General features: G+C 38.8%; 1 protein-coding gene across 2 annotated transcripts in view; it reads right to left on the bottom strand.

Moving 5' to 3' along the window:
* The window catches only part of GSAP (gamma-secretase activating protein), a 128734-nt gene that overhangs the window by 86375 nt on the left and 16004 nt on the right, over positions 1-26355 (bottom strand). For both annotated transcript variants that reach the window (XM_007530798.3, XM_060196356.1), the window contains exons 4-5: positions 11207-11276; positions 10719-10772 (exon numbers count right to left, since the gene is read on the bottom strand). In XM_007530798.3, the coding sequence (XP_007530860.1) occupies positions 10719-10772; positions 11207-11276 (124 nt within the window). The remainder of the gene's footprint in view (positions 1-10718; positions 10773-11206; positions 11277-26355) is intronic.

Raw genomic sequence — 26355 nt, 5'->3', positions numbered from 1 at the left:
GAAATAATTTCTCTTAAAGGCCAGGTGGTGATACACCTGGTTGAGTGCACATGTGCCAGTCTATCTTGGCGTTACTCTGGATCGCACTCTGTCATTTCACAAACATCTCATAAAAACTGCAGCAAAGGTGGGCGCGAGGAATAACATCATTGCAAGACTGGCCAGCTCCTCATGGGGCGCGAGCGCTTCCACACTACGATCATCATCTCTGGCATTATGCTATTCCACTGCAGAATACTGTGCCCCAGTATGGTTCTGTAGCCCCCATGTCCACTTGGTCGATTCCAAATTATATTCCTCCATGAGGATAATTTCTGGAACCATCCGTTCCACCCCGGTTCCATGGCTGCCAGTTCTTAGCAACATCGCCCCGCCAGATATTCGTCGGGATGCGGCATCATCTAAGTTCATTTCCCACGTCTACGCTCGACCGGACCTGCCAATATACGCGGATATCTTCGCCCACCCTGTCCAACGCTTGACGTCTCGTCACCCAATCTGGTCCCCTACGCCTACACTGAACTTCTCTGTTCCAGACTCTTGGAAACAGAGTTGGCAGTCAGCTGAGGTAAAGAACAAACACCTCATCACAGACCCCTGCAAGCGTCAACCCGGCTTTGACCTAGCACGTTATGACTGGGCCCTCCTCAATCGCTATCGAACAGGCCATGGCCAGTGCGCCGCTATGTTCCATCGCTGGGGAGCCAGAGATGACCCGAACTGCCCCTGTGGCTCCAGACAGACTATGACTCACATAGTCAACGACTGCCACCTCTCCAGATTCAAAGGAGGTCTCGAAACTTTACATCAGGCTCAACCTGACGCTGTTGACTGGCTACGGAAGAAGGGCAAACGCTAGAAGAAGAAGAATGCACAAGGATCCAGGTTCGAGCCTCCAGTCCCCACCTACAAGAGGAGAGCTTTGCAAGTGGTGAAGCAGTATTGCAGGTATCTCTCTGTCTTTCTCCCTATCACCTCCTTCCCCCTCAGTTTCTGGTTGTCTCTAAACAATAAAGATTTTTTTAAAGCTTTAAAAATAATAAATAATTTATTTATTTTTTTAAAAAGGACTATCCTGGTTACTGGTAGTGGGGAGCACAAATCTTTTGTGTGAGTGTGAAATTATACTTCTGAAATCTTCAAATTCTATAAAAATCCTTAAACTACTAATAGAAAGCTTAATAAATAAATAAATAAAACTAAAATTTATAATTTATACAGTTAGAAAATATTAGGGTTGGGGCCCAAGTGGTGGTACACGAAGTAGAGTACACACATTAGTATGAACAAAAACCTGGTTTCAAGTCCCCAGTCCTCACCTGCAGGTGAGGACTTCATGCTTCATGAAAAGTGAGGCAGTGCTATAGGTCTGTCTATTTATCATCTGTCTGTCTGTCTATCCATCTATTTATCTATCTCCCTTCCACTCTCAATTTCTGTCTCTATCCAAAAAAATAGATTAAAAAAAAGAAAAGAAAATGTTAGGGTCTAGATATTATGACATGGGGACAATGGCCAAACTTTCCCAGGTGAGTGGGAAAACTACCACAGAAATACTGAAAATGAAACAACAAGTGCATGGGAAAGTTTTTGAAGTCACACAACCTCAGGAACAATGTCTGCAGGCTTAGGACAGCAGATTCCCTCTCTTCACTCTAAAGACATAGAACAGTAACAGAGAGAACACTGATCCATTAACACTTGAGGAGCTTTCTACTGTTGACTATATTGAAAACCACAAGAATTCTCCTTGACCAGAGTTGCCCACTCTGAAGCCATGACAACACTACAAGACAACGCAGTCAACCACACAGGATGACGGCAACCATGTTGATTATGGTGACAAGGGACTGGACCAATCCAGGAATGCCAACTAAATCTATTCAGACTTTGAGAGAGAGAGAGAGAGAGAGAGAGAGGATGAGGTGTTGAGAGGAAAACCCCATAGAAGTTCCTTGTCTGAAAGGAAATAGCATGGCCTGCTTCCCACTCTGGAAGTATACTATCTTTAAATAAACTTTGAGTATACTCTCTTTTAATTTTAATCATTCTCTTAATAAAATGTAAAGAGGTGCTACTACTTAAAAACTTCTGCAGGCCTAGCAGGTTGTTTCTCTCCATTTCTCAGCTTGTCTTCACTTTCTTCTTGATAAACACTGTTACTTACCCACCAGCACTATGTGCTTCTGAAATTGTGTGGGGAACAGAAAGACCCATCCCTGCACAGAAGAGGACCCCCAGTAGCATAGGAATAGGCTTCAGCTACAGGTAGCAGATATGCGATGAGATCGTTTGTTTGGGAATAGATTCCAAATTTAAGTTAACTTGATTTTTTTTTTATTAATATGAGATAACACTCACAAAACAAAACTTAAAAGTTTGGGGATATTTCCTACCATGTTAATATACATATAAACAAAGGCATCTAGCTATCTAGATATATCCCTCCACTATGCTTTTGCTGGGGACTCCATGCCCATGTAATTCTACCACTCTTGGTGAATTTTTGTTTGTTTGTTTATGGATTTTTACTGATATATTTATGTTTTATGTTTTTTTCCAGATAGAAGGTGATAGGCAGTAAGGGAAGGGAGAGAGGGAGAGAGAAGAAGAAGAAAGAGAAGAGACACCACAGCACAACCCTAACATTTGTGACACTTCCCTCTAATATAGTCCTCACATATGGTGGCCAGGGACTTGAGCCTGGGTTTTTGTGCATGACAAAATATACACTCTACCAGGAGAGTCATTTTCTAGCCCCTGTTTCTAAATTTGTTGTCTTTAATTTCTTTTTTTTTAATTGAGGTAACATTGGTTTACATCATATGTTTTAAGACTTGACATTTGCTAAAACCCAATATAACTACAGAAAGCCTTATAAAAGAGAATCCCTGTGCATGGCTTGAGAAACAAGTTCCTGCCCACTTCTCAGCTATTTGTGGCATAGCGTCACAGATTCTTTAAGCATCTATGTCTAAACAAACACAACTCAGTACAGCTCTCAGTTATGCAGCACAACGGTATGTGTTATTTGTGCATGAAAATATAAAGATATTTCTGATACATGAACATATCATGGTTCACAGAATCCATCTATTAGTAGCACAGAGGTTTTGCTTCCCTTGGAAGTGGTGGAGCTGCACTGATAAAGACCCACTTACTTCCTTTTTGCCGTATTTGTGTAAATGTCAAAAAAGATAGTAACTAGTAGGAAATCCCTAGACATGGGCCAGAATGGGGTTGCCAAATACCCAAATTTAGACCAATGATTCCCTCAGCCTCAAGATTAAATCTCTAAGCTAAACCTGGTGCACTACAACCCAACGCCCCCTTTCTATCTACCCCTCCTCTCTCAATTTCTCTCTGTCTTATCCAGTAAAATGGAAAAACAAAAAGCCACCAGGAACAGTGGGTTCATAGTGCTGGCACTGAGTAACCCAGGTGGCAAAAATAAATAAATATGAATGAATGAATGAATGAATGAATGAATGAAAGAACAGGGACATTCATGCTATGGGGAGGACAAAGAACAAGGCAAAAGAACCTGATCTGATGCAGGTAAAGGGACATACTATGAAACAGTGGCAAATGGGGACAAATCTAGTAAAGCCTAGTTTTGAAGATCTGCTTATCTTATAAGAGATAAGCAGATCTGATAAGAGATAAGAGATCTGCTTATCTTATAGAGAACTCTATCTTGTTCATCTGAAAAGATGTTACAATTCATCTCATTTGAAGTGGGGGGAAAAAATCTCCTTTTTAGGCAATGGAGTATTAAAAACAGTATAAAGGACATCTTAAAGCAAACTATATATATATATATATATATTTATAATGAAATATATTTTAAGGTCATTTATGAATAGACAAAATAATTTTTTTCCAAAATACTTTTCAAAGGAGATGGCATATAAGATAGAGGCTCCTGTATTGTTTTCTAGTTATATCCATTCTGTGTTTTTTTTCATATTTATTTATTTTGTGAGAGAAAACGAGATGAGAGATCTGAGCACTGTTTAGCTCTGGCATATACAGTGTCAGGGATGGAACCTGGGGCCTCATGCATTCATGTCCTGTACTCTACCATTGAGATATCTCCCTGGTTATTTGTATCATTTCTGAAATCTTTACTGAACAAAATGACTCTGTCCTATGAGAAGCAACACTTTCTATATACAAATGATTCCCAAATGTTTATCTCTAGCCCCAATGCCTCACCTCAACTTCTGATGACTATCCAAACTCCTAGCTCACATTTCTACTAGACATCTAGCAGGTATTACAAATTTGGCATGCTCCAAGTCAAATTCAAGTCAAAGGGAGAGACCTTTGCATGAGAGTCCTCTGACAAGAAAAGTAAGCCAACCCTAAGCTCTTTTTATTCTCTTATTCCTGTTCAATCCATCTGTCAATATCAAGTCACACCTCTGTTTAAGCATTCCACTGCTAGATTTTCCTAGGAACACCCTCCAAACTAATGATACTCAAAAGTTTGCCTTAGTCCACCATCACTGGTCACTTCCAACTTTCAAACGTTATTTATTATAAGCCCTCTTAGGGGCTTCTTCAAGAATGTACCCTCACTATGAACTAACAATGGTAAGGACTGCCCCACTCTCCGAAGGGAGAGTTAACTCCAGAAAAACTGGTCTTGAAATGAATGCAGCCTAGAATGTTCCCAGCCATGACCATGGACTATAAGCTCAAACTGACAGGGACTCGGAAGTTATTCAGTTATTTGGGGACATGGGGAAGTTATTTGGGGACATGGTTAACAGTTAATAGTATTTATATATTTTCTTCAAGTTTAGTAGCTACTCTCTGCCCTGATCCAGCTTTCTAGTCCTATTCTCAACTCTTAACACCATCTTCCCAGACAATATTTTTAGAATGCCTTCATGTTAGCTATCAAGCTCCAACAAAAATTACCAAAGTCATGGGTCCCTAGGAACATACTTAAGATAGACTTCCTAGCTTCTTTTTATCTTAAAATCCCTATTCCCACCTGCTGTATTCCTACTTTTTGATTCATGCTTATTAAATTTTTTGTCCTGCTTTACATCTTACCACCTTTCAGCCACCAAGTTGCAGAAGCTACTATGATTTCACCTCTCTACAGCCCTACCCCTCTAGAGAAAGATATAAATAGGCTGGGGATATGGATCGACCTGCCAACACCAATGTCCAGTGGAGAAGCAATTACAGAAGCCAGAACTCCCACCTTCTGCACCCCATAAAGAATTTTGGTCCATACTCCCAGAGGAATAAATGTTATGTAGGGGAAGATGACCAGAGGGCTTTGAACTCCAATTCCATCAGAACCTGGAGAGAGGGAGGCCGGGGGGACACACTCAGAAGTACTAGGTGTAAAAAGAAGGAAGAGAAGGCAAAATCATAGAAATAGTGGGCACATACATATATATATATAAATATAGATAGTTATATAAATAATAGTCAACCCATATCTGTGACTAGCAGAACTAACACAATTTCCAGAGTAGACACAGAACTCTGGTAGTGGTCATGGTGTGGAATTATACCTCTGTTATCTTATAATTTTGTAAACCAATATTAAATCACTAATAATTTTTGTCACTAGAAGTCTAATGTGCTATCCATTGCATTACAGAGCCACCTCACTTATAATTTTTAAAAAGCTTGTTTTAGGCTTTACTTATGGAGAAACTCATTAATAAAGTTATCAGGATCTGAGTGGCAGGATGATATTAGCCATGAGGAGCTGGCATGGCAAATTATAAAGTGCAGAACAGCAAAGAGCATGCCGGGGAGCCATGCGGTGGTGCAGCAGGTTAAGCGCACATGGCACAAAGCGCAAGGACCGGCCTAAAAATCCCGGTTCGAGCCCCCAGCTCCCCACCTGCAGGGGTTTCCCTTCACAGGCAGTGAAGCAGGTCTGCAGGTGTCTATCTTTCTCTCCCCTCTGTCTTCCCTTCCTCTATTTCTCTCTGTCTTATCCAACATCAACAGCAATAACAATAACAACAATGATAAACAACAAGGGCAACAAAAGGAAAAAATAAAAAATAAAGTTTCTTTTAAAAAAGAGCATGCCTAAATATATACCTGAAAGCAAAAGTACACAATAGCCAGCAGTGAGTACCCCCCAACACTTCATCTGCACTATTCCAGCCTGTAGGTCCATAATTGTTCAACAATTTGCTTGGCTTTGTATCTTAACTCTCTTTTCAGCCACCAGGTTCCAGATGCAAGCAGGATGCTGACCAGACTTGCCTAAACAGACAACCCCACCAGTGTCCTGAAGCTCCACTTATCCAGAGACCCACCCTACTAGGGAAAGAGAGAGGCAGACTGGGAATATGGATCGACCAGTCAACGCCCATGTTCAGCAGGGAAGACAGACCTTCCACCTGCTGCAACCCACAATGACCTTGGGTCCATGCTCCCAGAGGGAGAAAGAATGGGAAAGCTATCAGGGGAGGGGATTTGATATGGAGTTCTGGTGGTGGGAATTGTGTGGAGTTGTACCCCTCCTATCCTATGGTTTTGTTAATGTCTCCTTTTTAAAATAAATAAATAAATAAATAAATAAATAAATAAATAAATAAGTAGAGCATGCCAGTATGTATATTCGGAACCATTCTCAAATTAGTGGCCAACCTGTGTCTTAAGCTGCACAGAATTAGCCATACTAGAGGTGGAAAGGAAGAGCGTTTACCCTTCAGCTCCTTACCCCAGTTAGCATGAGTTACACTACTAGGCATCCTTTCCAATCATATTTCCCAAGGGCTTTGGGTTAACAGTAAGTGTCTCTTAAGGGTGGCAAATCAAATTACACTTTTCAGAGCTGGTTCTCTCTGCTGTGGCTGATCTAAAAGGTGAGCTGCAAAGATATTAAGCATGAGCTATCTAATATAACTATCAATACTAAATATATATATTGCCTCCAGGGTTATCGCTGGAGCTCGATGCCTACACTACAAATCCATTGCTCCTGGAGGCCATCTCTCCCATTTTTGTTACCCTTGTTGTTGTTAGAAGGTAGAAGGAAGAACAGTGAACTGAGAGATGCAGAATGCTAATCCAAGGGCCATGGAGACACCCAGCCTAGTGGTCTGGAGGAACACCAACAACTAGGTTTTTTTTTTTCTTGAATAAAGGGATTTAGGGCAGGGGTAGATAGCATAATGGTTATGCAAAGAGACTCTTATCCCTGAGGCTCCAAAGTCTCAGGTTCAAGCCTTTGCACCACCATAAACCAGAGTTGAACAGTTCTCAGATTAACAACAACAACAACAACAAAAATCCTTTAAGGGGGCCAGGTGGTGGCACAACTAATTGAGTACACACATTATTACAATGCACAAGGACCCAGTCTCCACCTGCAGGGGGAAATCTTCACAAGTGGTGAAGCAGGTCTGCAGGTGTCTCTCTGTCTCTCTCCCTTTCTTTTTTTTTATTTTTTAAAAATATTTATTTTATTTATTTATTCCCTTTTGTTGCCCTTGTTGTTTTATTGTTGTAGTTATTATTGTTGTTGTCATTGTTGGATAGGACAGAGAGAAATGGAGAGAAGAGGGGAAGACAGAGAGGAGGAGTCTCTCTCCCTTTCTATCTCCCCCTTCCTTCTAGATTTCTGGCTCTCTCTATCCAATAAATAAAGATAATAAAAAAATTTTTTTAAAGAATAAAGGGATTTATTAGGCAGCAGCTCAGGGTCATAGCCTGGTTTTACCAAACCCCATGCTTTAGGGTCAGAACATAAACATGTCACAGCCTGTTTCATTTAAACTAGTTCAGTTCCATAACCTCTGAAGTGAATATTGCAGTTAAGCAGAAACTTGTACGAAGAGGACCTGGCACAGGAAAAGGAAGGGATTTGCTACGGCTCTTGGTTTAAAATGACAAGAACACAAGTAAGGATGAATAAAACAATGAGGCTTTAGGGAAAGCCTTTATTCCTTTTTTTTTTTTTTCAAGGAAAGCCTTTTTTCTATCATTACCACCCATGCTGGCATTCCAGAAAATGTCTCTAAATAATCCCCTCCAGACTCAGCAGTGGTTCCCTTGACATTCTCAGCTGGCTCTATGGGAGCCAAGGGCAGCCTCATAGGCCTTATGTGGAAAGTATGTACAGGTATTTTCCCATCACATACAGGAGGACACATCTAAGTGGGAGCTAAACTAAAAAAAGGAGTTTCAGAGTCAAATAGAACTGGAAAACACTGCAGGAATTGAAAAAGTGGTAGTCCAGAGGCTGGAGCTGATTCAGGTGGTTATCACTGCCCAAGGAGAATTTTCTTTGACAAAAAAAGATCATTTTTTGATCATTTATTTAATCTATTTATTTATTGCCATCAAGGTTATTGCTAGTGCTCAGTCCCTGCATAACAAACTCACCCACCACTCCCAGTGACTACCCCCCTTTCTCTGTCTCTGTCTCTCTCACTCTGTCTCTCCCCTTTTCTTTCTTTTTGATATGACAGAGAAATTGAAAGGAGAGGAAGAGGTAGAGAGGGAGAGGAAAAGACAGACATCTGTCTGCAGCACTGTTTCAAGCTCATGAAGCTCCCCCCATACAGGTGATTAGGGGCTTAAACCAGAGGTCCCTGCACATGGTAACATGTGCGCTTAACTGGATGAGCCACCTCTGGGCCACAATCCAACATTTAAAAAATAAATTTTGGGGGGTGGTAAAATATGTCACCTGGACAGTGTATCTGCCTTGTCATGCAAGTGACCTAGATTCCAGCTCAGTCCCCATCACACTAGAAGAAGCTTCAGTGCTGTGGTACATTTCTCTCTGTCTCTCCATTTTTCTTTCTATCTGAAAAAGTCAGCACAGACTAAATAAATAAACGTGTGCTTATATGTAAATTCACATGTCTCTTGGTGGATTGAAAAACTGACCTCACTGTGCTTGCTGCCCCTCTTTGAAGATAGGACTCAAGTCCCACAGATCACCTCAAATATCTAATAATTCTCCATGAGGACAATCACCACATCTCTCTGGCAGACCATTGCACCTCCAATGCCATGCATGGTGACTGACCTACAGCGGGTACTCCGTATTTGTTAAGATCTAGATAAAAGGGACATACAGAATATTGGGGGCGGGCATCATATAGATTATACTATGAGCCTTGGAAAATTAGTAGAACTGACTTATACTACCATACCAAAGAAAGTATTGTTCGAGAAATGCCAACCTTTTCTTAATCTCTATACTGGTTTCCAACCACAAAAATAGGTTCTCAGAAAGGAAAACACAAAGCAGAACTTGGACTGGAGTTGGTATATTGCACCAATGTAAAAGACTCAGGGGGTGTTGGGGAGGGGGCTCAGACCCCGGATCACGATGGCAGAGGAGGACCTAGTGGGGGTTGAATTGTTATGTGGAAAACTAAGAAATGTTACAGACACACAGTATTTTGCGTTGACTGTAGACCATTAATCCCCCAATGAAGAAATTTTTAAAAAGTAGGTTCTCAGTGTCTATTGAGTCAACAAGTGCTAACTGCCTTTAAATTCTTTTGCTATTCAGTTACAATATTTTCTGTGCTTCTAGTTTTACTTGAAAATAATTTTCAAAATTTATTTTTCTGGTCTGATATGACAATTGTCTTTTCATTCATCAAAAAGGTTATTTGTACAGCTATTTACAAGATACTGGGTACTATACAGCAAACCCTAACAAAAGGACTTTTCAAAGTTAACCCAATTACCAAATAGTGATGATAACAGTAAGTATCCATTGTCTTTTTGAACCCTAAGATAAGGAACCTCACATCTCCACTATAGAGCCTATATTTCTCCCAATCCTGGAACCTTAGGATAGGGCCCACTTTCCCGCATGCCTCTCCCAATCCATATCAAATAATATTGCATCAGCCGATCGTAACCTAATCAATGCAACGATTGCCACCTCAACATGCTTCAGCTCAGACTGTGTCCAGAGACTTCAGGTGTGGAATGACAACCCCTCAGCTTCATTACTCGGGTGAGACCTTTCCTTTCATAGCATTCTCTAATTCCATCCCAGGTGGATCACTTTCTAACAAAGTCCCAAAACCTAGATATACACCAGGTTCTGTGAGAGAGAGCCTATGTTCACATGTATCCATAAACTAGTGCAAAATATATACCTGAAAGCAGAAGTACACTAGAGTTTGCAGTGAGTACCCCCCTAACACTTCCTCTCCACTATTCCAACCTTTGGGTCCATGATTGCTCAACAATTTGTTTGGCTTTGTATGTTAACTCTCTTTTCAGCCACCAGGTTCCAGATTGCCATCAGGATGCTGGCCAGGCTTCCCTGGACTGAAGACCCCACCAATGTGTCCTGGAGCTCCGCTTCCCCAGAGACCCACCCTAATAGGGAAAGAGAGAGGCAGACTGGGAGTATGGACCGACCAGTCAATGTCCATGTTCAGCGGGGAAGCAATTACAGAAGCCAGACCTTCCACCTTCTGCAACCCACAATGACCCTGGGTCCATGCTCCCAGAGGGATAGAGAGTGGGGAAGCTATCAGGGGAGGGGATGGGATATGGAGATTGGGTGGTGGGAATTGTGTGAAGTTGTACCCCTTCTACCCTATAGTTTTGTTCATTTATCCTTTCTTAAATAAAAAATAAATTTAAAAAAACAAAAAGGTTATTTGTAGAGGTGCTTAAAATTTGATTTAGTAGCCCAATAAATCTTCATTCATCAATACACAGAAAAATTATAATTTTATTACCTGGCTGAAGTTCACTCTTCTTCCCTTCTTTAGTAGATTGAACTAAACTTGCAGCTAATAGAAAAAGAAAATATGAAGCATTAGCTAATGATTCTTGCAGTGACACATTCAAGTTTACCACTTTATACTTGAAGTAAGAAGTGACTCAAAAGATCTAGTAATGGGTGAAAAAAGAAGAATACAAAGCATTCTTTTGTGGTAGACTTTATAGGTTCTGCTTCAAATCAACTTCCTAAAGAACATCTCTTAGCAGAAAAACATGTTACAGAATAATACAATATTATAAAAATGTAACACTTTGGAATTTTATTTTATATAGTACTGTTCAGCTATGGTTAATGATGGGTCTAGAGATTAACCTGGAAGCTAAGAACCTCAGGCATGAAAATATTTTGCATAACCACTATGCTATCTCCCTAGTACACTTGGAACCTTTTAAAATATGAGATTTAGTCCTTGACATATAGCAATGAAAGAGTCCAACTTACCAAGCAGAGTTTTTTCACTGTTGACAGAGCAGCTAATAACTTGCAAGTCTTTCTCAAATGTGTAAAGATGCTATTAAAATAAAAGTATTTTTAATTCAGAGTTTCATATTAAATGACAATTTTATACAAATTACCACTGAGCTCTCCACTAAGTATTATTATAGCAAAGTATTTACTGAAGAGTTATCCTGGGGGGAAAGGGTAGATTTTAAGCTCTTTTATAGGGGGTAGGGGTAGGGACACAGATTAAAAAAATAAAAATAAAGAATTATCAATGAATCCCTCTATCCATGAGAATATTCATATTATTTTTTAAGAAAAATGTTTCACATTGTGAGCTATGTTTGGTGCTAAAGATGAACCATGAGACATTAGTGGCTAAGATGATACATTCTAGAGTTAAATTAGACTCAAATTCAAATCCTAACTCAGACACACAATAGATTTGTGACACTGGACATGTTCTTCAACTTTCCTATACTCCCATCTCTATACACTTCCATAAATAAAATAAGAATAAGAATGCCTATCTCTTGAAATTATTAGAAGGAACAAGAAAAACAGTCCATGCATAAATGATAATAAACATTCAAAAGCTATCTATTATAATTTTCAAAGCAAATAAAGTTTTAATCTAATTGCATTATACTTCTAACACTGTATAAGAAAATGACATGTACATTTCTTATAAGAATCTCATATTTAGAGAACTGACAAAGTAATATACTTTTAATGTGTAGTTTTATTTTTTTTTACTGCTGTTTGAATATTTTTAAATATCCAAGATTCCATTTCATTGAATGCTTAAGAAAATGAAAATGGCCATGCAGAAGGAGGCTATGATAAACACATTTGAAAAACTAGAGACAATCACATTTCTACTAGGCAAATTCTTAAAGTACAGTTAGCAGATACAGAAAAGATGATGAATCTAGAGTCTTGGGAGAGAACAGACTGAAAATCAGTGGATATTTTCAGTCGTAAGAAAAAAACTTGTACCTGCAGACTGAAATAGCACTGAAAACATACTAGATTCCCATGGTTAGAAGTTGATGAAAGGGAGTCGGGCTGTAGCGCAGCGGGTTAAGCGCAGGTGGCGCAAAGCACAAGGACCGGCATAAGGATCCCGGTTCGAACCCCGGCTCCCCACCTGCAGGGGAGTCACTTCACAGGCGGTGAAGCAGGTCTGCAGGTGTCTATCTTCCTCTCCTCCTCTCTGTCTTCCCCTCCTCTCTCCACTTCTCTCTGTCCTATCCAACAATGACAACAACAATAATAACTACAACAATAGAACAACAAGGGCAACAAAAGGGAATAAATAAGTAAAATAAATATTAAAAAAAAAGAAGTTGATGAAAAAAAAATGCCAGGAAGTCAGGAAGCAAGCAGCTGGTTAGAGAAAGTGAACTTTAACTAAATAGAAAAGCTCTGGACTCGTGAAAATTTTTTACTTTCCTTTGACACGTGATCTGAGAGGTTCTAGTTTATATGTAAGAATAATTGTGGATATGTACACTTAACTTTTAGTGTTTTATACTTTTGATTATTAAATAATATATAAGTATAGTCTCAGCATTGAAAACATGAAAAATATGCCATATACAAAGTAAAGTTCTCCATTTCAACTTCATTCCAAAAGAAAATTTGTTTGCAACTATCTCTGTAGCCTTCTCAATTTTTCACAGCAAGCTTTTAATATTTGTGGGAATCTATTACACAGGTTTCTTGTGACTTTTTAAAAGAAAATGATGTTTTCAGGAAACGTATATTTTCTATTTAACAATGATTTTGGTGAGCCTTCTCTGCCAGTATTCATTTACAGACTCCTTAATACTTAAATGATTGTTTCTATTCCGAAAGAAATTACCAGTGAGCATTTAATATGCTTCCCAATTTTACATATTGCATGGTGTCTCATGAACTTATTTGACATATATCGTTGGGTATGTGTGCAAATATTTTTATGGAATTAAAGCTTTAATGTGGAATTTGCATTTAAAAATGTATTAAATTGTCAGAATTCAGTTATAAGGATAAAAAAATCTACCACATTAGTTTATGCACAAAGGCACTTAATGCCTCATTGAACTGAATAGTGTAGGGTATATGGCTTCAGCATTGACTTAATATACAGCTTAAAACATCCATCTCTCAGCTGTCTGGGTTTAAGCCATTCTTAGTCTCCACACAGTGGAGATTACTCACCAAAGCTACAGCAATTCATATGACTCTATGACCAAACCCAGTAGAAAAGAGAAAAGGCTATGTTGTAAATTCCCAGCAAGGTCTATTAGTTACTTGTACTCTTGCATATGGCCAACTGAAGTCATACCCACCACTGTCTGCACTAGTAAGGAAGGTCACATGGAGGAGAATGAAAAGAAGAAGAGATAAAAGGTAATGGAAATTTGCTGTTTTTTTTTTTAATGTTGTTTAAGGATTTATTTACTTCTGAGAAGGGGGAAATAACCAAAGCATTTTGGCACATGCATCACCAGTGATTGAATTCAAGACCTCATGTTTTAGGGCTCAACATTTTATCCACAAACCATCTTCTGGACTATGCCAAGTCTTAAATAAATATTATTTTCCTTTCCATTTGGCTATTATAATAAATGAAATATAGGCATGAAGGAAATAAAAATGTTAGAATAATTGTTGTGCAAAGAGACTCTCACTTGAGTCTCCGAAGTCCCAGGTTCAATCCTCCACACTACCATAAGCCAGAGCTGAGCAGTGCTCTGGCAAAATAAATAAATAATAAAGGAAATAAAAATGTTTTAACATGAACAAAACTGTAAGAATCTGTCACTGTAAAGCTACCTTCTATTATACATAATTAATGTGTATATATTTATAGTTTTAAAAGAGATTATTGCAACAAGAAGGAATTGACTTTAAAGAGGAATCATAAACCACTGGGAAGAAGAAGCAAACAATGAAAACGTCAAAACTATCAGTAAATATAACAGACTTCAGGATCTAAGACAGCTCAGCTGACAAAGACCATGTCCTACTATGTGCAAGCTCTTGGCTAGAATTCCAGTACCACATGTGAGCACTATGAAGGGCATCACAGATGGTAGAGAAGGTGCTTCTTCTTTCTCTCTGCCTCTCTTTTTATCTCAAGAAAAGATTTTTTAAAAAGACAGAGAAAGTGGACCCCTCTGTGACCCCCTATCAGACCTGGCCCTCAGTGGGAATCAACAATGGGAGGGAATGTTCCATTCTCTGAAGGGAGGTTGAACAGCATACTCTTCCTATCACCCGAGGATGATGGGTCCTGAAATTGGCGCAGCCTGGAATGTTCCTAGATGGGACCACAGAATTTGAGTTCAGACCTACAGAGATGCAGGGTTACATAGGCTCCTGAGCTGAATATGGGCCCCAGATCAGACTGATGGGGTTTAGAGTTAACAATACTTACATACTTTACCCATATTTGGGAGCTACTCTCTTCCCTGATCCAGCTTTCTGGTCCTTTTTCCAACAATGATACCATCCCCTCAGACAATAGCATAGGTCACCTGCATATTAGATGTCAGGTGCAGGCAAAAACTAGTTGGGTCATGAGTCCCCTGGAATATACCTAAAATAGACCTAATAGCTTTTTCCAAAATGAAGACCCCAAATCTCCATCCGCAATATTCTTGCCTTTAGGTTCATGATTAGTCAACAATTTGCTCTGCTTTCTATTTTAAGTCTTTTTCAGCCACCAGGTTCCAGATGCTACCATAATGCTAAACTGACTTCCCTGGTTAGATGGCCCCACCATGCGTCCTGGAGCCCCATTTCCCCAGATCCCCACCCGACTAGGGAAAAAGACAGACAGGCTGGGAGTATGGATCAGCCTGCCAAAATCATGTTCAGTGGGGAAGCAATTACAGAAGCCAGACCTTCCACCTTCTGCACCCCATAATGATCCTGGGTCCATACTCCCAAAGGAATAAAGTATAGGAAAACTATCAGGGGAGGGGATGGGATATGGAGCTCTGGTCATGGGAATTGTGTGGAGTTGTACCCCTCTTATCCTATGGTTTCTGTCAGTGTTTCCTTTTTATAAACTAAATTTTTTTTAAAAAGAATAGGAAAGCTATCAGGAGAGGGAATGGGATATGGAGTCCTGGTGGCAGGAATTGTACCCCTCTTGTGTTGGTCTGCTTCTAAATTCGGCTTCTAAGACCCCTTCTGTTGCATTGCTTGACATTGCGGTCTATTTACATAACCACTGTTACCTAAGAACCGCCCTGCCTGCAGGGCACTGGTTTAATCTCACTGGTTCCCGTGCTTTTTCCTTCTCCCCATCCCCTATCCTACGTATATCCTCTTCTGACCTGACACTTCCACCTCAGGAGATATATAGGACAGGATTGTGATTAGAGGTAGCTAGCTTGCACTGCATTCCTCATCAATAAAGACTGAACTGTGTTCCAGCTCAGCCATGAGTCCCTGGTCGTCTCTTTCCCACCCGCGAAACTAGCGCGACATCTGGCACCCCAAACTGGGACCAGCAGTCTTGTCAGTGTTTTCATTTTATAAAAAGAAAGAAAGAAAGAAAGAGAAAAGACAAGGAAAGATGGGAATAGAGTTGAGAACTCAAACACTAGGAGTTCCCTCCAAATCTCTGTTTCTCAGCGAAAGCATGATGTTTTCCTTTGTGGAAAAAAATATATATATGGCACTTGGAAAAAAATTTAAATCCAACTAGACTTGGCATAAAAATCCATTCCCTTGATAAACCCATCAAATGGGCAATAAAAGGCATGGGATGTAAGGATTTATGAGTATTGGGTTGGGGGTTAAGGAAGGGTTTCTATAACAACTATGGTTTAAAAGCAAAATTTAAGGCATTATAAGAATAGTTCATCAGGTAGGTCACCTGTGCACAGGACTTAGAACTAAGTCCCAGCAGCACAAGCACACAAGAGTGCCACAGCACCAGGAGCAACTCTGATTCTGAAGTCTCTCTCTCCTCATTTAAATTAATCTCTCTCTCGCTCTCTCTCTCTCAAATAAGTGGAATGTAAGCAGTGAAATCTCTATTGCAAGAAGTCCCAACTTATAGAAAGAAAAAAAAGAAAAAAAAAAAAGACAGGTTCATTGATTTATATTTTTAAAAAAATGTTTAAAATTTAGGAGAAGACTCAGTATGCCTTCTATGTATGAGGTTCAGCATCCAGTCCTCTGAAGAGAACACCAAAGACAAAAGTAGATGGAACTCCATGGGTGGAAATTTGAGATACATATATACTGTGCTAGAGTAGTGATTAAGTGGTATTGTGCATGCACCAGGCCCTATGTTTGATTCCTAGTCCTGCATAAAGTACATTCCCTATTAATTTATCCTATGGCAATCATTTTCTGAACTCATTTCCATGTTTTTAAATTAAAAAAAACATTTCCAGTGAAGAAATTTGAAAAAACAGTCATTTCGGGAAGGAACCTATCACCATCAATCCATTGAAAAACATCACCAAATCCTTAACCACATACAAGGTCGTAAACTGATTGTAATTAAGATGAAACACATAGGTGTGTGAAACAGTACTTATTCTCAAGCACTTACAATCTGAGAAAAGTATGTCCACAAAAGACAATAATACCCACTTCAACCAAATCAACAAAAGAAAGACTAGAAGAGCTTATGATGCATTCTCTCAAACCATGTTCTTAGATTATCTACCACACAAACAAAGTTTTACAAGCAGTGGAGCAGTGCTGTGGTGTCTTTCTTCTCTCATATCCCTTTCTATCGTTCTCTATTTCCAGCTCTGTTTACTCACCTTCTACTATGTTTTTTTTTTTTAAATAAACCACTGAGAACAGTGGAGCCATGCAGATAAGGAGCTCCACAGTAATCCTAGTGGCAAATATATATGTGCCACATAAAAATTAAGCTAAAAATTATACATATCTGCTTTTCCATCAGTGATAAATCTCTTTGCATAAGGAAGATCAAAGGAAAATTGAAAAAAAAAATCTAAAGGAAATAGTAAAGGAAAGGACATTGTACAAATTCTTGACCTACATAAACCTTCCCTTTTTTAACAAAAAGGATATAGAAAACACCAATAATAGTAGTAGTAACCTATGAAAAGACACTGTAAAATAGGGTTAAGTGCACATGGCACAAAGCGCAAGGACCGGCATAAGGATCCCCGTTTGAACCCCCGGCTACCCACCTGCAGGGGAATCGCTTCACAAGTGGTGAAGCAGGTCTGCAGGTGTCTATCTATCTTTCTCTCCCTCTTTCTTTCTTCCTCTTTCTGTCTTCCTCTCTTCTCTCAATTTCTGTCTTCCTCTCTTCTCCAGATTTCTCTCTGTCCTATCCAACAATGACATGAATAACAACAATAATAACTACAACAATTAAAAAAAAGGGCAACAAAATGGAACAAATAAGTAAAAAAAATTTTTTTTTAATGTTACACTAAGTGGGTTGGGTGGTGGCACACCAGGTTAAGCTCACATAGTACTAATCCCAAGGATACCATGCAAGGATGTTGGTTCGAGGCCCTGGTTCCCCACCTGCAAGGGCTTTGCCTCACAAATGGTGAAGCAGATCTGCAGGTGTCTATCTTTCTCTCTCCCTTTCTATCTTCCCCTCACCTCTCAATTTCTCTCTGTCCTATCCAATAAAATGGAAAAAGATGCCCTCAATGAACAGTGAATTTGTAGTGCAGGCACCAAACTTCAGCAATAACCCTGAAGGAAAAAAAAATGTTATACTAAAAACTTGAGATTTTCTTGTAGTGTATCACTTTTCCCTAGCCTGTGCATTCTGGAAATACTTCTCTTAGTAGTTATTGTATCTCCAAAACCTGACAGAAAGTACTACACACAAATAAATGAATGGATGAATAAATGAATGAATGAATAAATGAATGAATGAATGTGAAGAAGTGGAAGAAAGGGAAAGAAGAGTAAATTAACCAATCAACATTAAAAGCCTGAAGTAAGATTACCAATGAAAAACCTGGTTGGATAATGGACATTTAAATTCAAGAATATCTAACATTCAATTCTAATTTGCTTTTACACTCCCTCCTAATTATACCAAAAATTAGACAAAGTCTGTCAAAATTATGTCAGTGACATGGGAAAATGGAGGTTAAGTAAGGGGAATCTCTTCTATATCTGGACATTTGACAAGTAATATGCAAGATTCAGTTAAGGTTTAGCAGAAGAAAAACTGAGTCAGACACCATTATAAAATCTAAGTAGCAGGAAGTACACAAATTTAGGGGAGCATTGGACTACTTGTACACCTATAGATAATGGCACTGAGTCACAATTTTGCTTCAGCTTCAAAGGATTAAAAGAATTCAGCTGGTATGTTGGTTCAGTAGTCCTTATACCTTTTTTTTTTATGATAATACTACCAAGAAATGCTTTAAAAAGGTGTGTGCGCAGAAAATAAGAGAAGAAAACAATGATATACTAAACTTTTAGAAAATGAAATTGGAATTTATATCTAGAAAGGGAAAAGGAAGGATGGTAGAAAACTCTTGAAGGGACTTCCGGGAGGTGTGGTTTATGGAGTATCTGCAATCAGACCTTTACTTTCCCTGATACAACTATTAAGCACAAGAGGCCAAATTGAACACATAATCTACAGCTGAAAAAAATCCACAGCCTCAGGTGGGTGCCAGTGCACATGGTTGGGGGAAATGGGAGTGGGTTGGAAGACATGGTCAGTTGAAATGAGATTGCTGGGTTGATGGCACTCAGCACAGTGCCATCTCAGGCAGTAACACAGTTAGCAGACTCCCCTGAAGAAAAGAAATTGGAGCTTAAAACCTCTCAGTCTTTGACTTGGGGTTCTGTTCACTTTTGTTTTTTCTCAGTCTGAGTTTAAGACAAAGACAAAACTCAGTCCATAAGGTAGCCCAAAATACCCCTACCCCCACCCATCACTGCAGATTCAAATAAGTGGAAAGCAAAGACCACAACCGCCTGCTGGCCAACATACCAACACTATACATGTGAAAGCAAAAAGGCAGAAAGTTAAATAGCATGTAACATCAAAAAGAGAAAAGTAAATCAGACAAAATCCAAGAAATTCCAGATTCAGAGAGTCTATCAGAGACAGACTATAGAAATCTTATGAGAACTTTACAAGAATATAAGCAAGAGTTGAAAGAGCATTTTTCTTTGGAATTTGATAAGAAGCTACAAAGTGTGAAAGAAGAACTCAAAGCAGAGATCACTAAGCAGTTAAACAGCATGGAGGAACAATTTCAAACAGAACTTCAAGGACTGAAAGGCATCTTTAGTGCAGTTCAATCTCAGGTAGAAAGCTTAGGTAATAGACTCACACATGCAAAAGGAAGAATTTCCAATCTAGAAGACACAATTAGCCCACCCTTTCAATTCAAAGATGAGGGAGAGGAAAGGTTTAGAAAGAATGAAGCTAATCTCTGTCAAATTGCAGACTTCATAAAAAGGTTGAATATACAAGTTATAGGGATACCTGAGGAAGTAGACTGGGTCAAAGGTCCAGAGGTAATTTGCAGAGAAATTTTAGATGAAAATTTCCCTCACCTAGGCAATCCTCAGAATATACCTATTGTGGAGGCAGATCGATCACCCAGGTTCACAAATCCAAAACAATCAACACCAAGGCACATTACTGTAAAATTATTAAAACTCAATGACAACGAGAAAATTCTCAGGCTGCTAGGGAAAGAAGTTACATATAGAGGGAGAAATATCAGGCTTTCATCAGACTTTTCTTTACAAACCCTAGAGGAGAGAGTGGAATGACATATTCAAGACACTGAAGGAGAGGGAATTTCAACCACAAATTTTGTATCCTGAAAAATTATCCTTCAAGTATGAGAGAGAAATAAAGGTATTCCCAAATACTCAAAACCTAAAGGAATTTGCCACAATCAGCCCCACCTTACAAGAAATACTGAACACAGTCTTATAGGAGAGGAGAAAACATAGGAACACACGTTCTCAGTGAGGTGAACAGCAGTAGACTAGAAACAAAAACACAATAAAATAGGAAAGAACAACAAGCAAATAGGGGAGGGAATTAAAAGACAAAGAAACCTTATCAAATGTTTGTTAATCAAGATCAACTTAAAAAAGACTTTTTAAAGATACACAATGCTAGTTATTACACACAGGGTAACCACAAAATAAAACGGAACAGAGATTTGCAGAGAACACAAGAAAAATTAGTGAGGAATTCACTACAGAAACTCATCCACACAATAGCTTAGATAGAAACAAATGGGCAAAGATCCAACAATTTAAAATAAACTTAAAACAAAAATTATAATGGACATAAGTAAACCACATATATCAATAATTACCTTAAATGTGAATGGTCTAAATTCACCTGTCAAAAGATTCCGAGTAGATAAAAGGATTAAAGAACAGGATTCATCCATTAAATGTCTTCAGGAAACACACATCCAAAGAAAAGAAAAACAGAAACTGAATATAAGAGGTTGGAGCGAGATGTTTCAAGCTAATAACTCACAAAAAAGGGCAGGGACAGCTATCCTATTTTCTGATAAAATAGACTTTCAGGCAAAGAAAGTAATCAAAGATAGAGAAGGACATTACATAATGGTTAAAGTTTCAATTCAACAAGAAGCTATAACCATCATTAATATATATTCCCCCAACTTTGGAGCACCCAAATATATAAAACACTTACTGAATTCAAGGGAGACATTGATAGCAACACAATAATAGTAGGAGATTTCAACACACCACTCACAGCAAGAGAGAGAACATCTGGACAAAAAAAAATCAATAGAGAAATAGCAAACTTAAATGAAACCATAAATGAAATGGACCTAATAGATATACACAGAACTTTCCATCCCAAAAGTGATGCATACACATTCTTCTCAAGTACACATGGTACATTTACAAGGATTGACCATATGTTGGGCCACAAAGACAGTCTAAACAGATATTTTATAATTTTAAATATTAAAATTATAAAAGGCATCCTCTCAGACCATGAAGGCATGAAACTAGAAATCAACCAAAAAAGGAAATCTCCCCCAAAGCCTGGGGACTAGACAATATGCTGCTGAACAATAAATGGGTCACTGAAGAGATCAAAAAAGAAATTAAGAATTATCTTGCTACCAATGTAAATGAAGAAACCAGTTACCAGGCCCTATGGGAAGCAGCAAAAGCAGTGCTGAGAGGGAAGTTCATAGCAATACAGGCCCACATTAATAAATCACTAGAAAACCATCTAACAACCCATCTCAATCAACTAGTAGCAGAGCAACAAAAAGAACCAACAGTCAGCAGGAGATATGAAATAGTTAAAACCAGAGCAGAAATCAACAAAATAGAAAACAAGAAGACCATTAGAAGATTAATGAAACCAAGAGTTGGTTCTTTGAAAGAATAAATAAGATAGTAAGTCACTAGCTACACTCACCAAGAGAAAATGCTATGGTAAAATCACTCAAAAATGAAAGAGGAGATATTACAGCAGATGAGGTAGAAATTCAAAAGATTATGTAAGAATATTATGGACACCTGTATGGAACCAATTTTGACAACTTAGAAGAAACAGACACATTCCTAGAGTCATACCCACCTTGACACAAGAGGAAGTAGATAAATTTAACAGGCCAATCACTAGTAAAGAAATTGAAATAGTAATCAAAAGCCCACCCAAGAACAAAAGCCCAGGTCCTGATGGCTATACTGGTGAATTTTACAAAACATTCAAAGAACTAACACCCATCCTCCTCAAACTCTTCTAGAAAATACAAGGAGAGGGAACACTCCCAAATGCATTTTATGAGGCTAACATCAACCTGATCATCAAAGCAGGAAAGGACCTCACCAAAAAAGAAAACTATAGACCTATGTCCCTGATAAATATCGATACAAAGATCCTCAGCAAAATCGTGCTAACCAAATACAACAATATATTAAGAAAATGATCCACCAAGATCAAGTGGGATTCATCCCTAGGAAACAGGGATGGTTTAATATCTGTAAGTCAATAAACATAATCCACTATATCAACAAAAGGAAAGCTAAAAATCACATGATTCTATCAATCAGTGCAGAAAAACCATTTGACAAGGTACAACATCCATTTTATGATAAAGGCCCTCAAGAAACTGGGAGTGGAAGGAAAATTCCTTAACATAATAAAGGTCACATATAATAAACCCACAGTTAACGTCATAGTCAATGGGGAAAAATTGAAAGCTTTTCCCCTAAAATCAGGAACTAGACAAGGTTGCCCACTCTCACCATTTTTATTCAACATAGTCCTAGAAATTCCTGCCATAGCAATCAGACAAGAAAGAGATATCAAAGGAATACAAATTGGAAAGGATGAAGTTAAACTTTCATTATTCACAGATGATATGTTGATATACCTAGAAGACCCTAGTAATTCTGCCAAAAAAATACTGGAAATAATCAATAAATTCAGTAAAGTAGCAGGCTATAAGATCAATACCCATAAATCCGTGGCATTTCTTTATGCAAACGATAGGTCAGAAGAAATGAAACTGAAGGAAGCAATACTATTTACAATTGAACCCCAGAAGATCAAATATCTAGGAATAAATCTAACAAAGGATGTAAAGGACCTTTTTAAAGAAAACTATAAGACACTGTTAAGAGAAATAGAGGATGACACAAAGTAATGGGAGAACATCCCCTCTTCACGGATTGGGAGAATAAATATCATTAAAATGGCAGTTTTACCAAAAGCAATCTATAGATTCAATGCAATCCCTATTTAAATTCCAATGATATATTGGAAATTGAACAGATCATTCAAAAATTTGTGTGGAACTGTAAAAAACCATGAATAGCAAAAACACTCCTAAGGAAAAAGTAGAAAAATGGAGGCATCACAATACCTGACTTTAGGTTATACTACAAAGCAGTAGTAATCAAAATAGTGTGGTACTGGACCAAAAATGATCATATGGATCAATGGAATAGGATAGGGAGCCCAGAACTCAATCCATACATATGCAGATACCTCACATATGGCAAAGGGGCCAAATCTGTCCATTGGGGAAAAGAAAGTCTCTAACAAATGATGTTGGCATAATTGGACAGCCACATGTAGAAAAATAAAACTAGACCATCAATTAACACCATATACCAAAATTAGCTCAAAATGGATCAAAGATCTGAATATCAGACCTGAAAGTATAAAATACATAGAATATATTGGTGAAACATTTCATGACATTAACACTAAAGATATTTGGAGACTTCACCATGGGCAAAGGAAACGAAAGATTGGACAAGTGGGACTATATCAAATTAAAATGCTTCCATACATCAAAAGAAAACTCCATAAAGATAAACAGGAGGGGGTCAGGCGGTGGCGCAGTGGGTTAAGCGCATGTGGCGCAAAGCGCAGGGACCGGCGTAAGGATCCCAGTTCGAGCCCCCGGCTCCCCACCTGCAGGGGAGTCGCTTCACAGGTGGTGAGGCAGGTCTGCAGGTGTCTATCTTTCTCTCCCCTTCTCTGTCTTCCCCTCCTCTCTCCATTTCTCTCTGTCCTATCCAACAACGAACTGCGTCAACAAGGGCAATAATAATAACCACAACGAAGCTACAACAAGGGCAACAAAAGGGGGGAAAAAATGGCCTCCAGGAGCGGTGGATTCATGGTGCAGGCACCGAGCCCAGCAATAACCCTGGAGGAGGAAAAAATATATATATATAAACAGGAAATCCAGCAAATGGGAAAACATATTCGCATATCATACTTCAGACAGACACTTGATGTCAAACATCTATATAGAACTCATTCATCTCAACAAAAAGAAAAAGAACAACCCAATAAAAAAGTAGGCAGAGGACATGCATAGATAGTTCTCCAAAGGAAAGATACGCATGACCCATAAGCATATGTAAAAATGCTCTAATTCACTCATCACCAGAGAAATACAAATTAAAACCACACTGAGATACCACCTCACACCTGTAAGAATGGCCTTCATCAACAAAACAGGAGAATATAAATGTTGGAAACGATGTGGAGAAAAAAGATCTCTTATATACACTGCTGGTGGGAATGCAAAATAGTACAACCATTATGAAGAACAGTATGGAGAATTCTTAAGCCAATACAGATGGACCCAGTAATCCCACTCCTAGGCATTTATCCAAAGAGATAATATCACTAATTCAAAGGGATATATGCACTCCCATGTTCATAGCCGTATTATCTACAATAGCCAAAATTTAGAAGCAACCAAAATGTCCCTCCACAGATAACTGTTTTAAAAAGTTATGGAACATATACTCAATGGAATATTACTCAGCAATAAAAAAGATAATTTTACATCCTTTGGGATAAAATGGATGAAACTTGAGAACATTATGCTTAGTGAAAAAAGCAAAGAGGTAAAGGAAAACTGTAGGATGGTCTCACTCATATGTGGAATTTAGAGAACTGAGGGGGAGGGCACAGACTTTCACTGGCATGGAAGATATGAAACTCTAGTCTTATCAATAGCAATACGACTTGTGGGAGGGGTGTATAGATTTAATACCTTAAGTTCCCCAACTGCCTAGACCATAGCCCTAAGCACAAATACTAGCTCTTGCTAATATTTATCTTAGATTTGTGAAATGATTATACTCTGATAAAGGGACTAATTGTTTATGGATATCTAAAAATGTATAGGAAAATAAAGCTCTGTAAACATCGAAATCAATTACAACTTTAGGCCAGACAGGTCAAGACCTTTTGACCTTGTAAGTATTTAAACTACAAGGAGGTTCAGATACCACTAGAAGTGTTAAGATCATAGTGAAGTTAAGTATAATAACACAGATACTTAGCCCCCCCCCCGACTAACCTGGCTATAGTAATTAATTACTGATATTTTAACTTTCTCTAAGACTATAAGAAACCCCTTGCATCCTCTTTAAGATCTGCATTTCTCCTAGTCCTGGTCTAGGATATGCCCATACTTCTTGATATTCCTTTTCTATGATTCCTTACTGCCATACCAACCCTGTCATACATGTTTGCATTTCAACCTGAGATACCATCCTTAGAAGTCAACCTCACAACTCTTCAAATCTGGTACTCCACTTTGACATCATTCTCTCAGACAACATTCTCATCTAACCTCAGGTTAGTTACCAAACTCAAGCAAAACTATTATAGTTGTATGCCCCCAGGAACATGCCTAAAATGGTTTCCCTAGCTTTCTTCTACCCTAAAATCCCTAATCTCATCTGCTCCAATCCTAATTTTTGGTTCCTGTTCATTAACCATCTTGTCTCAATTTAGGTCATGCCACCTTCCAGATACCAGGCTGCAGATGCTACCATGACTCCACCCCAACTTCTCTGGGCAGATGATCTCACCAATGTGTACTGGACCCTCGCATCTCCAGTGCTCTGGTCCACCAGGGAAAGATAAAAACAGGCTGGGGGTATGGATCAACCTGTCAATGCCCATGCTCAGCAGAGAAGCAGTTACAGAAGTCAGAACTCCTACCTTCTGCTCCCTATAAACAACCTTGATCCATACTCCCAGCAGGGGAGAAGTGATAGGATGAAGATAAGAGGACTCTGCACTCCAGCTCCATTACCACCCAGAGAGAGAGAAGGAAAAGGAGAGGGACATATGGAGGTAGCTTTGATGGCATGAGTAGTTTAGAGGGAAAGAAAGGATTAAATCAGGAAAAGAGGGGTAACTTTGTATAAATGTGGACAGATAGTTGTAGAGAAGATGGTCCACCCATGTTGGTATCTTCTAATTCTGCTTTTAAAAACCCCTTCTGTTTCATTTGGTTTAAATCCCCCCTGCTTAACACTGCATTCTATTTACATAACAACTGTATTCTATTTACATAACCACTGCCGTCTATTTACATAAATCACTTTTACATTTACATAAATCACCACCTTCCCTCCAGGGCATTGGTGGTTTAGTGGTAGAATTCTCACTTGCTCCACCCCCTCTCCTTGTCACACCCTGATCCTCTCCTTGTCACACCTTGATTTTCACCAGTCACTTTTCTCTCTACCCTCTCTGCGTTGCATCCTGTTCCCACCCTACTGGGCTAGTATATTTATAAGGACAAGATTGTTTGTAGTTTTAATTTAGCTTAGCTTGGTATAGATTGTGCTGCATCCTGCATGAATAAAGAGAT

The sequence above is a fragment of the Erinaceus europaeus genome, chromosome 8, assembly GCF_950295315.1.
Source record: "Erinaceus europaeus chromosome 8, mEriEur2.1, whole genome shotgun sequence".
NCBI classification, from domain to species: Eukaryota; Metazoa; Chordata; class Mammalia; order Eulipotyphla; family Erinaceidae; genus Erinaceus; species Erinaceus europaeus.
The sequence above is the reverse complement of the archived record's forward strand: the minus strand, read 5'-3'. Positions and strand labels throughout refer to the sequence as shown.